Source organism: Hirundo rustica, chromosome 5, assembly GCF_015227805.2.
Source record: "Hirundo rustica isolate bHirRus1 chromosome 5, bHirRus1.pri.v3, whole genome shotgun sequence".
In the NCBI taxonomy this organism is placed as follows: domain Eukaryota; kingdom Metazoa; phylum Chordata; class Aves; order Passeriformes; family Hirundinidae; genus Hirundo; species Hirundo rustica.
Genome location: NC_053454.1, coordinates 53,718,797 through 53,735,113, shown reverse-complemented (window position 1 = coordinate 53,735,113; position 16,317 = coordinate 53,718,797). Strand labels below are relative to the sequence as shown.

The window sequence follows — 16,317 nt, the reverse complement described above, 5'->3', positions numbered from 1 at the left end:
ATGAAGAGACATATTAAGAGGCATTTTAAATAGTATTAAAAACCACTAATCAACCAGAAGTCTTTTAGTTTCTCCCTGAACACTCTAGTGTCAAAAAAAAAATTTATTAAATTTATTAAAGATTGTAATCCTTGCTGGAGAGAGCCTTAGGGGCTTAGGGTGTGTGGTTACTTCTTCACTGTTACACTTGTGAAGCTGCTAAAGGTGGAATTCTGCATCTACTGTTCTCTGTAGGCCTTCATCCTCTTCTAATCCATCCATATCATGGTATCTGAGCGTGGAAAGGGAACAAACCACAGGTGTTTTCATGAAACAGCAAATGATTATCACTGCCAAGAACAACCTCTATTCTTTTCTAACAAAGATCGTATCACAGCTGAGCAGATACAGCAGTTTCACTAGAACTTATCTGGAAATTACATATAACTAATGATAACATTTATTTTAGAACTGTTGGTACCTTGTGACACAAAACACCCCCAACAAGACTAGCAGTGTGTTTGCACTTTGTAAATCTAGGTCAGATGCCAGAGTCCTTCTGCTGAAAAAGGTGAAAACTCCTAATAATAACCTTGCACTGATATGACACCAGGTAATACTTCATTGTGGGCTTAAATTACATGGGAGCGGAACAAGGCTGCCAAAAGCATGTTTAAAACCACTCCTGATATATCAGAGGACTACACTGATGCCAGGGAACCAAGGTTTGTGCCCGCTGCACAGACAGCTGTCCTGCAAGCATGCTAGGTCTGTTAGATACCTCTCTCTGCTCTTTCACTGGTCCAGGGCCTTTTCTCCATCCCATCCTGAACAACAACCTGCCAGCCTGAAGCTGGGAAGAAAACAGCAAACACTACCTAGCCCTACTTCAGCAGCAGCAGTAGATCACTGACAGAAAAGGATCAGAAGCAAACAGCAGCACAGATATTCAACACAATTAGGCAAATATGTACAGAAGTGTGACAGAACAGAAAACTAGGGCATTCTGGAACAAAATGGGATTACAAGATAATTAATTTCTACAGTTAATTAATTTCCCAGATAAAATCAGAGATGCAGATATCTTTCAACCCAAGGCCTGAGCATGAAGATCAGGCTTCTGCCTAGTTATAAAAACATTTCATTTAGTGCTTAATGTCCTGTGCCAGCACTGGCCCAACTGTCCCATACTTCAAAAGTACTCTTCTAAGCAATTACACATTGACAGGAAAGCAGGATTCCCTACAGCAAATAATTACATTATCTGGGGACTGTCCTCCTAAAAGAAAGGCAGTTTGTTGGGGTACCTCATGAAGTACATCAGTCACACACACCTTCCCAGACATGACACCTGGCAGTTCTTTATTTGAACCCTTGGGCACTTCATTTCCCTTTACACCTTGGAACACACAGCAGGGTACAGGCACTTTCTCTGCCAGGCTACAGTATATCAACACAAGAGGCTGGAATTTCTGCCACAGCTCCACCTGCCTGGCCTTGTCTAACTGCTAGAATTGTATTGCCTTCTCCAATTCTGGCAGCTGACCTGCTCTGATCATTGATTTCTAACTCAACTCAGTCAAAAGCAGCTGGATTGACGATGCCACGTAAACAAACTTGATGTGTTCTGGATGCAGGAATTTTTGGGGAAGCTTGGGGAGAGTGAAACACACAGCTAACATAGCTAAGAGTTAAAGAGCATGTGTGCCTGCCAAGGGCTGGAAACCAAATTCAATATCTACGCTTTAGCACCATTACTATGAATCAAAATCTGGTGTTAGTGCATAATTTGCTAGCTTGTCTCATAAACTGAGTGCTGTCTGTCTGCACTGGTGCTGAGAATAGCACACATCTCCTGCTTACACAGTGAAGTCACTCAGTTACGTGTCTGGCAGCACTGCCCCTGCTTTGTGTTCCTGGTTGGTATGCTGGGATGCTGCAGTGTTCTGTTTCATGACGTGAACAGCACTGTTTCCCACATCAGGCCAATTCCACATTTTGGTAGCACACTGCACACTGTTTCCCAGAGTAACATGAATCCCTCATGGGCTGCACTAGACACAAGAGGAGAGAGAACTGCAGACTCAATTCAATATCCTGAGAGTAATGAAAAGATCCTGGTTCAGCCTGATGTGCAGCGAAGGACTTTGCAAGACAGCAAAACGCCCATCACCTGTTCACCTACCAGACAATCTGCCAAGAATCAAAATTCAAAATACTCCTTTAGATAAATATTTTTATAGATGCTTTAAACTGATAGATTCTCATAGATAAATTCAGAAAGATACTTGTACAGATAGTCTACACATACACTTCCATTCTTGTCTGAATGGAGTAGTACTAACAGTAGCACCAGTCTTGCCAGAAAGAGAAAACCCTTCAAAAGCCCCTTCCTTTTTGGACTTAAGAGTGAGAATAAAGTCAGCCATCTGTTAAGACTTAAAATGGGCAGATCAAATACACTTGATTACTCAAAAGAGGCACATTTTTGTTGCATCTTGTGCTTGGTGTAATTTCTATTGCCTGACTGTAGATCAGGCCTGTCCGCCTGCACTCCTTCATATGCTTGAAGCAAGGCGTACAGCTGGCTTTGGAGGGCGTGGATTCAACAGGAAAAGGCACACCAATTTATCTCACACCCCAGGTATCCTGTTTAAGTGTTCAAAATGCCCAGAGCCAGAGGTGCAGGTACAAAACAGACAAACACAAAGACAAAAAAAGAACACTAACCTGGAGAAAAACACATCATTGTTAATGAAGGAGATTTCATCTGCTAAGTCCGTCTCCTTCCCACGTGAACCGCCGTCCGTTAATCGGAGGCTGACTGGAGGTATTCCATCGGACTGGATGGGTTGTGGCAATAGACCCATTTGGCTGGATTGTTCCGTTGGGGGTTTGGTCATCTACAGGAGCAAGGAGAAAGAAAACTGAAATGTGAAAGGAAGAATGGCCAGAACAGCACTTTTCAGATAATCTGTAACTGAAAGACATTCTGTACCGGTGTACAAACAGCAAAGGTGACAAGGTGCAAAACAGTATTACAAAATACACATAAATCAAACACGCAGCTCGATAAAGGCTATTTAAAGAAAAATACAGGCGTGTCTACTGAAAGAGCAGGGGCAAGAAAAAAAATTAAGAAAAGAAAGGTAAGTGAAATAAATACTTATTTTCTGTATCACAGCAGGCAGACTAAAAAAGTTTCCACTGAATTTGCTTCTTGACACTGCTGGAGAAGCAGATACTAACAGCAATTATTATAGCTCTTCTCAACCCCCTTCCCACCCTTTTTAACGACAATTGATATCAACACATGCCCTAAGAATGCTTAGGGGAGAAGAGCAAGTTCGGAGGCCTGCCCCTCATTTTAACAGCAAACATTGAACATAACCTTTGTGATTACGTTCAGTTTTCTCTTGTGCTCACTTCTGGTTTTAGCCTTTGCAAGATCCGAAGGCTGGAAGTTTCACAACATTGTTACACATTGATTAAAATTGATTAAAAAGTTCTTCTATTTTAGGTAAGGTGACATAATCTTTCCCTTGGTTTTGAACTATGAGAATTTGCCAGTAACTGTTCCTTAATCACCTTCCCCATTCCGATCTTGACTTTATACTATTCCAGCAGTGGTCTCTAATCAGACAGAAAAATATGAGTTTATATAGCCTCTCATTTTACAGAAGTCATGTGTTTGATCTTTTTTTGCTGCTTTTCTCTACACCTTTTCACCTACTATGAAGTCCTTTCTAAAATGTAGTCAGGATGGCATGTGGCATTATATATGAAAGCAGATTTAGTGGTGGCTTCTCATGAAAATCTAACTTTTAATTTGCTTTCACGATTACTTAATTTGGAGCTCATCAGTATACACATTTATATACTCTGTGGAGCTTGGTGGATATAGTTAGCACATAGTGATGGAAGCTCAACTAATCAGTTTTTCACCCAATAAAGAATAAATTAGAAGCCTTCTGAAAATCCTTTTAGACAGCTTTTAGTTTTTCCTACCTTAAATACTTTTCTATTAGCAGTACACTGAGTATTTTCTAGGTCATTATGGAAGCAGTTAAATAGCACAGATTGCAGCAAAGATCCTTAAGGGATTTCTCAGAAAATCTTTCTCCACCAATAAACCAATCATATCTTTTTACTGCTTTCTAGTTATTAATCCATAAAAAGTCTTTCCTTCTGATCACAAGATGTGTTTGCTTCTTTAGAGACCACTGACAATCCCATTAAAACCTTTTGAAAATTCAAGTGCACTATACTGACTATACCTATGCACATGTTCACAGCCTCTTCTGTAACATTTTTTTCTCTAAAGAAATAATGCTGGTGCCTCCTAAAATTTTAATTACCCATTGGTTTCTCAGTTCTGCTGCCTGCTGTAGTTGTTATAAATCTGCTGGACAGTAAATCAGAATTTCTGAACTCCTTTTCATACCTGGATTACCCTAAGGTGTTTTTTTTTTTCCTTTGTAAAATTTAATTTACTTCTGTTTCTAGCACTTGGTTTCACTCACAGCTGCTTTCAAATGCTTTGTGCGTGTTGAAAAGTTTCATGGGACTGAAGGCTGCTTCTTACTGAGCTTTGTAGAAAATGAAATGAAAAATGAAATATGTATCAGTGGAAAGGGAAATCAGAGAGAAATATTGAGACAGGTCCCCAGTTTCAGCCTCTGGGCTGCTTGCTCTGAGTAAGATCCTGACTTTGCTGACGTCAATGGGCATTTTACCCGAAGTCAGGATCTGACCTTTGGACCCCTGCTGGTTCCAGCAGCACTCTGTTAGCCCAACACCTGCAGCGGTGTCTGCTTTTGGCACCATGGGAACTGGGCACGCAGCACATGGACACCAGGCAGCGCCTCTCAGCTGGTACAAAGCAGCAGCAGTGCTGTGATTTCAAAGGGGAAAACCATGTCTGTGGGGAGGAGGAGAGACAGAGAGCTACACAATGGCAATGTTACAGGAGAGAATCACAACAGGAGGCAGCAGGGCCTGGCATCTGGAGGCACCGAAGAAGAGACCAGAACCCAACTGGACACGACCTCCTTTCAAGTACATGTGGAGAGCAATAAAGTCACCCCTCAGCCTCTTTTTCTCCTGGCTAAACAAGCCCAGCTCAAGAACATGTGATCTGCTGCATACTGAGATGCCTGATGTGGTGTGGTATCTGTCAAAGAAGTATTTTGTCCCCAGCAAAATCTAACCACTAAACAAACACCCATCTATAAATCTTTGTAAATACATACAAAGCTTCACACCAATAAATCCAAGGGCAACCCTAGAGAGTAGGCTTTGGCTGCTAGAAAAAATATTCTGATTTTTGTTTCCTGAGAGTTTTCTCTGGTGAAGCTCAGCCTCAAATTGCATTTGACGAAGATGAGACTCAGCCTGAAGCAGGTATGTTGTGGGCTGTTACAGCACAGCTACAGTCTGTAACCACTGAAAGCATGGACTCTGCTGAAGTCTGCTACTCCATAATTTAAAGTACAACTTCATTCTCAGCCAAATACAAGCAAAATAGCATCAGGTGCTACTGACAATCAAAGGGACAAGAAAGGATAATAAAAACACCAAAGAACAGAAAACTACAAGGAAATATTACACCATACATCCTGCATTTGGCTGAGTTTTGTCTCAAAGTTCAGATTCAAGGAACTCTGTTTGCAGTTGTAGAAACTAGTCAGTTTTATGACCACTATAAACATGCATCATGATGGGTGTTGAAGAAAGTGCAAGAAAACCTTTCACCTGGAGGCACAAGCTGACCAGACAAGCTGACCAGACAAGCTGACATCATCACACAATACCACTATCAAGATTCCTTGTAACTGACTGGCTGCATCATAGGGATGTTGGATCTCCCTGTAAGGTGACAGAAGCTCCTAGGTCCAAAGATCAAAGATGCATATTGACATCATCATACAGACATATTCTAAAGATCTAAAATGGTATGGTGACTAATCCTTCTCTGTTCTTGAAGAACGCAAGCTGCTCCAGGTGAGTCTGGAGAGCTCTGTGCATATGAATCAACATGGTTTAAAGACAGATCCTTAGCATGGGTCATCCTGCCTCTCTGTGTACCTCACTCATGCTCTCAAGCAGGAAAATGAAAAATTTCCAATATCTCAAGCTATGCATGAACATGCCCAAATAATTGGGCAATTCATACCCATTTGATTTAGGTAATTATGAAATTTAAATGCAGGTCTTTTCGAAGAAACTAGCTGTGCATTTATATTTAAATGTCATCATTGAAAGGATAATAAAGATATTTCTACAAGATAATCCTCAAAAAATCCCCACCAGGTATTTAAAGCACACACAGTACATTCTTTTCTTTAAAGGTGTATAACACAGTACTCTTCCAGACAAGAGAAACCGCCCTCAAAATTTTTCTTAATACACAAATGCATTTCTTACAGTTCTCCACCAAAGCAAAGAGGTCCATATTACCTCTTAAAAGGCTTCATACTTTGTCACCCTAATGCTTTTTCAACTTACAAGTTGTCTATGTCAATACAAATATCCCATGGAATAGAAAAAGTCCATTTCTTTGACAAAACACAGGCATGGCTGAGCAATGCATGGAAATACGGAATGCTAGTTTCTTTTTCACTCTAGTCTCAATTTGGCTAGCTATCAGCACAAAGCTTTAAGGTCAATCTATCCACTCATCAGCATTACCTCTGCTTCATGAAGGACTGAGAAAGGGTCCTTCAAGACAGAATTAGCCAACTGTAACTCACGTCTGACAGCTAATCAACCTGATTCAACCAGTTCTGCCCAGTCAAATGACCAGGGAATGAGCCACCAGCCAAAGTCACCCACACTTGGTATTTGGCCACTGATACCTCTTGAACAAATATATTCCACTCACTCCACTCATACACAGAGTTTACAGCTCTCTGCCAAAGGTAATGATAATGACAACAACAATTACACCAGGCCTTGTCTGGAGACACAGATTTTGCCAGAGGGTTTAGGTCACCCTGAATTGCTCCAGGGAATCTGGTGGAAATTCCTGCTGAGACAGCAGATCCCTTCAAGTCATTCAGGGAACAGACCAAGTATTTATGCTGTACTTGTGTTGTTCTCCAAAATTTCATACTGCAGCCAGTTCTCACGCAACACCAGCTCCATCACCATTTTATTGCAGTAAAGGACTTCTGGGACAAATCTAGACAGGATAAATCTCCTGCAGCTTTGAGTACCAGATATCTTTCAGGTCCAAAGGGCTTTCAAAGGCAGGGATAAATATGCAGTGAGATTTTTCAGTTACATTCATCTCACAATTCTTACATTATTCTCTCACTTTCTGTTCCTATTCTCCTACTGAGGATGTGATCACGTTGCTGGCCACAGCACAGAATTTCTGTGTGTGAGGAAGCAAGTGCCAAAGTCACGGTTTGAATGCTATGTGGACTACACCAGTAGGGACAGAGAAGTCAGAGAGACTGTGGAACAACATAATTTAAACAAACCTGAATTATTCTGCCATTTTTTTTCCTGTAATAGTAGAGCTAAAAGCAAGGGAAGAACTGTAGATGTTATCTGCTGGACTTTACAAGGCCTTTGACACAGCCCCCACCACATCCTTATCTCCAAATTGCAGAGACATAGACTTGATGGATGCACTGTTCAGTGGATGAGGATTGTCTGGATGGTTGCATGCACAGAGGAGAGGTCGAGGGCTCAGTGTCCTAGTCGAGAGTGGTGACAAGTGGTGTCCTTCAGAACAGCTGTCTTTAGTAGGGCTGCTGTCTTACTTACAATGGGCTTGTGCCCAAATGCTTCCCCAAAACATAGATACTGTTCAGAAAGTAACGAAATGTAAAAATGTCACTAAAACCCACCTTGACTCATCACTCCACCTACCACCTACAACACTGATTTTAAAACCACATAGGCATATTACAGTTGTGAGGCTCTTCTCAAATTAGAGATGCCTCATCATCTCAAATTACTGACACTGGGAGACAAAGATCAATAGCTCTGTAAGCGTTCCAGGTTTAGCAGAGTTGGCACATACTTGAAAAATAATTCGGTTACCAACTCTCTTCCACTCTCAAAACTAAGCCTGAAATCCTTCCTTGATTAACAGCCACACTGAAGCCATAAAGTCACGATAAATGTGGTCATCTTTACAATATGTGCAGCTGCCACTGCCAAATTTGGATTTCTCTTAATCTACTTGTATTTTTAGGCATTGGATGACTAAAACACCTCCTCTGCACTCTGCTCTTCTCACATATCCAAGTTATAAATTTGATGCAACCCTAAAGTGCATGAAACTTTAAAGTTCAATGAAATTCTGTTTTATGCAAATTCAGGTGTCTTAATGAGAACAAGACTCTTTGGAATCAAAGAGATGAGTATTATCTTCCTTTAAACCACATCCCAGTTCTGCTTGTCCAACTTAATTTCCTTTTATGACAAGGTAACCCATCCAGTTGATCCAGGGAATCCTTTGGATTTCAGTAAAGCTTTCAAAACTGTCTCTCACAGTATCCTGGGCAAAATGTCCAGCTCACAGCTGGATAAACACATCATGGGATGGGTGAGCAACTGGCTCATGGGTTGGGCACAAAGGGTTACAGTGACTGGGGTGACATCAGACTGGTGACCTTTCACCAGTGGAGTTTCACAGGGCCCAATCTTAGGCTCTGTGCTCTTCAACATCCTCATGAATGACTTGGATACAGGATTTTAGAGGTACTAAGCTTGTAGAGGACACTAAATTGGGAGGAGCTATTGACTTCCTCTGCAGAGGAACCTGCAGAGAGACCTCAACAAATCAGAGGACTGGGCAATCACCACCCATGTGCAGTGCAATAAGGGAAAGGGCTGGATTCTGTGCCTGGGATGGGACAACCCAGGATGTACAGTCTGGGGAATGAGATGCTGGAAGGCAGCACCGTGGAAAGGGACCTGGGGGTTCCAGTCCCTGGCAAGCTGAACATGGGTCAGCAGTGCCCTGGCAGCCAGGAGGGCCACTCGTGTCCTGGGGGTCATCAGGGACAGCATGGCCAGCCCGGCAAGGGAGGGATTGTCCCGCTCTGCTCTGCACTGGGGCGGCCTCACCTCAAGTTCTGGTGGCAGTTCTGGGTGCCACAGTGTAAGGAAGGGATTAAACTACCAGTATCCAAAGGAGGGCAACAAAGATGGTGAAGGCTATTAAGGGGAAGCCATATGAGGAGTCACTGAGATCACTTGGTCTCTTTGAGCCTGGAGAGGAGACTGAGGGGAGACCTCACCGCAGTTACAACTTCTCATGAGGAGAAGAGGAGGGTCAGACACTGATCCCTTCTCTGTGGTAACAGTGATAGGACTTGAAGGAATGACTTGAAGTTGTGTCAGGGGAGGTTTAGGTTGGGTATCAGGAAAATGTTCATCACCCAGAGGGTGGCTGGGCACTGGAACAGGCTCCCCCAGGGCAGTGGTCATGGCACCAAACCTGACAGAGCTCAGGAAACAACATCACAGTCTCCCATATTTGACCGAAGCCACAGTGAACAGCAGAACCACTTAAATGCTTGAAAGTAAGCACACAGTTTGCTAAAACTGCTCGATGCCAGAGGTAAGGAGCTAGCAAATGTTCTCAGAAAGCTATGAAACTCAAGCACAGCTACGCAGATACGGCATTTCTAGCTCCAGAGGTAGTTTACTTGTCACTGGCTGTGAATCCCGTAATTTTGTTTCAGTAAACTCTCAAGGTCAAAATCATGTCTCTTATAAATAAAAGCAGATTCAGTGAACAAACTCCAAATTTTCCATGAAGGCTGAATATTAAAACTGTACGCTTCAGAAAGATGTAACCTGAACCCAAAGTTATCCTGTCCTAAAAACATTCAAAATTAAGAAATCAACCCCGGAGTAAGATTATCTTAACCTCTGACTCTCCATGGCACACACACAACAGGAGGTTGTTGAAGCATACCAGCAACACCTTAAGGCCCTTATTCTGCGGGAGGTCAGGATTTGCTTAAGCGAATCCCTTCATCCTCCTGCCCTGTGCAGCTCTCCAGGCAGCTGTCAAAATGCTGCAAGTGTGCAGCCTGCATGGGATGTAGGCCAAAAAGCAACAAGATGTACGGGCCCCGAGCCAGAAGACACAACCAGCTCCCAGCGATTGCCGACTGCTGCCTGGCATCTGTTTGCCAAAGGAAACGTAGAGCAGGCAATGTTAGGAACTGAAGAGAGCTTTATCCAGGCGGAGAGGAAAGAGTGGGACTGATGTGGACTTTGCAAATCAGGGGTCCCAGGAATCTTAGCAAAAGGCAAGTTGAGGACTTGCTGGTGGATGAAATAGAAAGAAAACCTTAAAAGCAAAACAAGCATGCATGACTTCACACTGGAGAGATACGACAGCCCACTGTCTTATCATCTCTGTGCAGCAACAAACCTTATGGCCTCTTGAGAAACATAAATATCCAGCCGTGGTCACAACCCTGAATGCATCCCACAAGGACACTGGAATGGATTATTCTCATCCAAATCCTAGAGTTCTGACTACACTGCTGGGACACTGCTCCTCTTGCAGTAACTTCTGCCTTTTATCCACTTTGGATTCTCTTAGCTTGAATAGGTGAAGCATGATGAGAGTAAGAAGCACAAATATGGCCAGATGATCACAATCACAGGAGAAATGCAGGAATGAACTTAGGAGGCTGACTATGGTGACAACTCCTGCCCTCAGCTTCCCACAGGGCAGACTTTCTGCTCACGTCTGTATTCACCTGCCCATTCAGAACAATAGTGAGAGTAAGAAAAATTATGGTAAGTTATTGCAGTTACAATGGGGATTATTTGGTATTTCAGTATATTCTTAAAATAAATGTGACCTCCCGTGAAAGAATCCTAAAGCAAATACTCTGTAGCTCTCTGCTGTGCTGTTAAAGGGCAAATGTTAATGAGTCCATCAAAAGCCAGAGAACAAAGGTAAGTCAGTACAGTGCCCATTACATTCCTTCATCCTTCCTGCTGGCCAACTGTTTGAGGTGTAAACAAGTAAGTGTTTGCCAAAGGATTTCTTCATTAGAAAAACGTGACGCTGTGCCAAAATTCAGAGCTGTTCCACTGAAGCCCATGTAAGTAGGTTGAAAAGTTTAAAACAAGCTGTTCAGAAACCTGTCTTTCTCCATGTATGGTGCTTCTCCTGTTCACAGCATGACAATGAATTACACAGTAATGAAAGAATTTTCTGCCTAAAAGACACTGTTGGCACTGCCTGAACACTGCTACATCCCATAAAGTGCAGGCAGATCCTTCAAGGAAAAACTGATTAGTTTTACCTCTGTATTTCTCCCACCCTTCATTACCATATGGCCAACTCATTAGCCAGGGAACCTGAACACCTGAAAAGACAACTGTAAAGGCTGACTTCAGCTTCCACTCTTCAATTCCTTTTCCTTCTTAGCAATAAGGAATGCTATTTACAAACTCTGTAATAAAAGCAGGTTCAGGTCTTAGGAATTTTGAACAGAGGTGGAGCGGCACTCTCATACCAATAAACTGGCACTAAACATGCCCAAGCTCATTTTTATGGCCCTCTGAATCAACACTGGGTAATACAGATAAGCTGAGACTCCACTAGAAATTCCACTATACCACATAACAATCCAGCAACAAACAGACAGGAATAATCCTGCTCTTGGTTCATTCACCTCTGAACTAGGAAAGGAGTTAAAAATACAATCTGTACTCTACAAGAACCTTCAAGGTGATCTCATAGATGTTTTGCATCTCCCATTTTTATGGCATTGTACCTTCATTACAACTACACCTCTAGTTATAAGTACAAGTCATCGCAGATAAACTACTCAAGTGAATCAAGTGAAGGGTGTTAGATAAGATTCTTCTGTCACCTGATAGCAAAAGTTAGAAATCAATGTTCCTGCAGTTAATATAGGATCAGGCTTGCCACTGACTGAATACTATTACGTGAGCATGCAATAGTCAGAGATTTCAGGAATCATGCAGTACAATAATTGCTTTTATTATGTAGAACAGAGATGAGAAGTGAGACGGAGAAGTTCATGAACTAAAAGCAGAAAAACCTCTGATAGCACACTATTAACTGCTCCATCATGGATCCTGTAACAGCAGATGTAGATTCATGTATTTCAGTATAGAAATGCATTTCATTTCCACAAACTAATACTTCCAAGGGAGCAGGAAATCCATATACTGGGAACACAGCAAACAGTACTAGCTAATAACTTATTAAACATTAACCTCCAAAAGTTCTGCTAAATGCAGGCTCTGGCAAGAGGTTTTAATTGCACTGGGCAGAATGCACACAAATATATTTTTCTGATTCCCTAAGAAAAGATCTTATTTACAGTTTATTCCAACACTTGCAAATGTCCTGTCCCTTTCCTACTGTCCTACAATTCATGCTGGTTTTTACAAGGCAAACATTACTATAAGATTATACCACTCCTCCTACAAACTGGGGGTTTTTTCTAACTGTACAGCACATCTTTATGTTAATTAGGACAAGGGGAAAAACTCACCACCATTAACATGAAAGATGCAAGTTGAAAGTCAAAACCTACTAGGAATATCAGGCAGGCCTAACAGTCGTATTTTCAGGCTGCCCAAGTTCCTAGGCTACTTGGAAAAGTTACAAACAAAAAAAACCCAGAATCTCAAACACAGTTTAAGCTGAGAACCCACTGCTGTCAACTGTTTTGTTCTTGCATATTATCTTGTGAAGGACTGGCAGAATGTTTGATTTTACCCTTTAAAATCCAGAAAGTAGAAAGAACATTCTCATTTCCAATAACATGTTGCACCTCATTAACTAAGCATATTTTGGAATATATTTTGTTTTTCTAAATATCCTGTGAACTTACAGATCAAAAAGTCAAGTCAATTAAGATATTTTTGACCACAGTTAAACTGATTCCTAACTTTACTAGCGTAGATTAAATAGCTGTACATGTTCAGATATCTGATTCTCTCAGAACACTCTTTGGTACTGGGATTCAGTAAGCCTAAATTGTAATTTTTTAAATGTAGGTATTTAAAGTCAGGCACTTGCATTCCACACAGAGTAGTAAAACCAACAACATTTAGTCAGGTCACACTCGCAAGGACTTAAAAGAGCACTTGTCTGTCTGCACTTCTGTTAAAGAGGTAAGCAATTACACCAACCTTTGTACTTGCATTAAAAAAATAACATTATTACATAACTACCTTTATGCATTTCAGGGCATCTTTGAATTACTGAAGCTTGAGAATTCTTTGAGATTTCTATTTACTCCTCTTTAGCATTGCTTGTGAGATTCATGAAACATCGGGATGAAATCTGTTGTGCTTTAAAGCCTGATTTCCCTTATAACCCACGACACGGCTCCTGTACAACTGGGATAAATGAACTTGGAGCCACAAAATGACTAGCATGGAGAAGTACTACCTGAGCACCACTCTTCTAGAACATTACAAATCTCCAGTGAATGCTCTAAGAAGTATGGTGTGTCAGCAATTGCATACTTTCCATTCTCATGTGAAGAAAAAATCTCCAGTGCGGCAGACTGGATACAAAACAAACTTGTTTTGTTCAACTGTGTGTACTCAACAACCAGCATTAACTGTTTACACCTGGAAAGTTACCCAAGCCCTGCTTACTGTCAACAGCTGCCAGCAATCATCTCTCCATCTCCTACTCCCCAAAACCTGCTCAAACTAGAGTACCTGCTCACGATGGCATCAAGTCCCACCGCAGTTAATAAGAGAAATTTTCTATCAAGAGTTCTTGGGCCAAAATAAATCATCGGCTTCTGTACAGGACACTGGCAAACCCAGGTTTTGAACTAATTTTCTGTAATGATTTTCATGCAAGAATTGACAAGATCACAGGGAAAACCAGAGAACATTTGATGTCCTAACTATGACAGGCAATATTTATAGGCAAATTGTGCAGTCAGAAGTCTATCGGAACAAAGCAAAGCTTTTAGTCATTTCCTACATCTGCAAATGTGGCAGATGTAGGCAGGTTCTCCTAACCTCACACTATAATAACAGACTGTACTGGTTCCCTTATCCATTGCCATTATTAAGTAAGAGGGATTCATACAGCATACTCGTATCTTACACTGCTACCTATCTATCTTGGAAGCAAAGTTCAAAACAGAAGAAAATACTACCCTCACTTTTATCCTTTTCAACAAAATGTCAAATGGGCTCAAAAATTGCTATGTTTCAGCCTCAGTCAACTGCAGTCACGGAGATACTGACCTGTGCAGTCTATTTATAGTCTTTTGTATTTGTAGCATGCTACCACACTAACATAAGACTTTAAATGCAACTGATTATGACTGCTTAAGGAAGGAATTAAGGAAAAAAATAAGCACTAAAACCAGTGGTTATATATTGTGCTGTATTTTAATGACAACAATAAACTTATTTATTGATAACATAATATTCCCAGTTATCTCTGGAAAAATCTCATTAATGCTGTGCTCATCCTCTCTTTCCTGCTTGATTCAGTAATTAATCTGTTTCTGGTCTCACACACTGCCTCATCAGAGGAAACTGGGCTGTGGGTTTCTCAGTTCAAGTTTTAAATGCTTCTAGAAAGCACCAGATCTAATTTTTAGCTTTTAATACTTATAAGACCATTGCAATTAAAATAAACTTGAACTTTTATCAATGTGAAACTTTTTCTTAATTAAAGCACAGACTAGCTTTTTTTTTTTTTTTTTTTTACAGAAACAAGGGGTCAGAGTCCCTTCTGCAATAAAGAATGTGCCATTCTGCCTTCACCAAAATGTCATCCAATTTACTTCATCAAAGTGTTTGGCCTTGTGCCCCAAAAGAGAAAAGCTATTATATGGAATTGCTCACTGACTCTGTGCAGGGGCTTTGACAGAAAAAATAATTGTTGTCAGCACAGTGATTAGGGCTGCAAATGCCAGTGGTAATTCTTCGTCAGGAAGAAAACTCCCAACCACCATGGTAGCTTGTAGGGGTCATGGGTGCTGGAGATGTTCTGCTGGACTGCTCACTATGTCCTCCAGTTTAAAAAAAAAAAAAAAAAAAAAAAAAAAAAAAAAAAAAAAAAAAAAATCAAAATCATGTGTCCTTCAAATGACACTAGTGAAAGCCACGTGTGTAACAAACAAAAGGAGTCAGTCCTTCACGTGAGAGGAAGCAATCTGTGGCACACTTTTACAGATGATATGTTGGAAGCAAAAAGCTTACACACGTGCAAGAGAGACACAAGACAATTACTCTGGACATCACTAAATACAAAAACCCTACCAAGAGCAGGAAAACTTCCGAGAATAGCCATGAACTGGTAGAAAAAAATGGAGGAAACACCTTGCTGCCCTATCCTTCTCCTCCCTTGACATCTCCTTATGGGCAGTGCTGGAAGCAGCACACTGGGTTAGACAGATCCCTGGTGTGAGCCAGCACAGTCACTCTTATGTATGATGAGCCGACACTAAGAGGATTATTCAGTGAATTCCGTGCTGCAAATGACTGCAGGAATGATGCATTAGCTGATTGCATGAGGACAGACTGTAACAGCTGACTCTTTACTGGGTCAGCAGCTGTACAGCACAAAGGAGGGAATATTCTGCTTCCCTCCACATAACGCTGCAGCGCAGCTTTTGCCTCAGGCAGGTGTCACCAGGGTCACACCTGTGAACTTCCCCAGGGCTACAGCAGTGCTGCGCATGGAGCAGTGCAAAAGGAACAGTGGATTTAAGAGCTCCTGGATCTCCCTTTATTTGATGCTTGGCAAATACACCACCCTCTGTACTAAGTTCCCTGGTGCACAGCGGGGCAGGTGTGACACGCAGCAGGCTGTCAAGGGTGCCAAAGCAGTTACAGCACTGCTCTTCTTACTCACAAAATGAAGACAATATGGAACGTCTTCCCCTCTGTGACTGTGCAAAATAGCTCATGGCTGATTAAGGCTCCAAAAAACATGCCAGGTATCAAATAATCTGTATTTCTAAGACTAAAATTGTGTGGCCAATGGTATGGAGATTTTCAAAGGCATTTTCTAATTTGCATGGTAACAGGTATTTTCATGAATGTTAACTGAATGGAATAACTGATTTTTCTTCAGTTATCAGTTCACAGAGTTGTCATTTAGTGGCACAGATACCTTCAGGAAAAACACAAAAAATTATTTAACATGAACAGTAACTAAAAAAAAAAAAAATCCCTTCACAATGTATTAGGCATCCCTTCTATTTTGTATCCAGAAGGTGATGAAAACATCATTGTTATTAGGGGGAACAATGTCAGTAAATCATACTAAACAAAACAGGTAACAAACATTGAAACACCTAGTATTTATAGGTGAGTTTTTTG

General features: G+C 41.3%; 1 protein-coding gene across 3 annotated transcripts in view; it reads right to left on the bottom strand.

Moving 5' to 3' along the window:
* The window catches only part of FAM13A (family with sequence similarity 13 member A), a 146,261-nt gene that overhangs the window by 69,381 nt on the left and 60,563 nt on the right, over positions 1-16,317 (bottom strand). For all 3 annotated transcript variants that reach the window (XM_040064094.1, XM_040064093.2, XM_040064095.2), the window contains exon 6: positions 2,710-2,882. In XM_040064094.1, the coding sequence (XP_039920028.1) occupies positions 2,710-2,882 (173 nt within the window). The remainder of the gene's footprint in view (positions 1-2,709; positions 2,883-16,317) is intronic.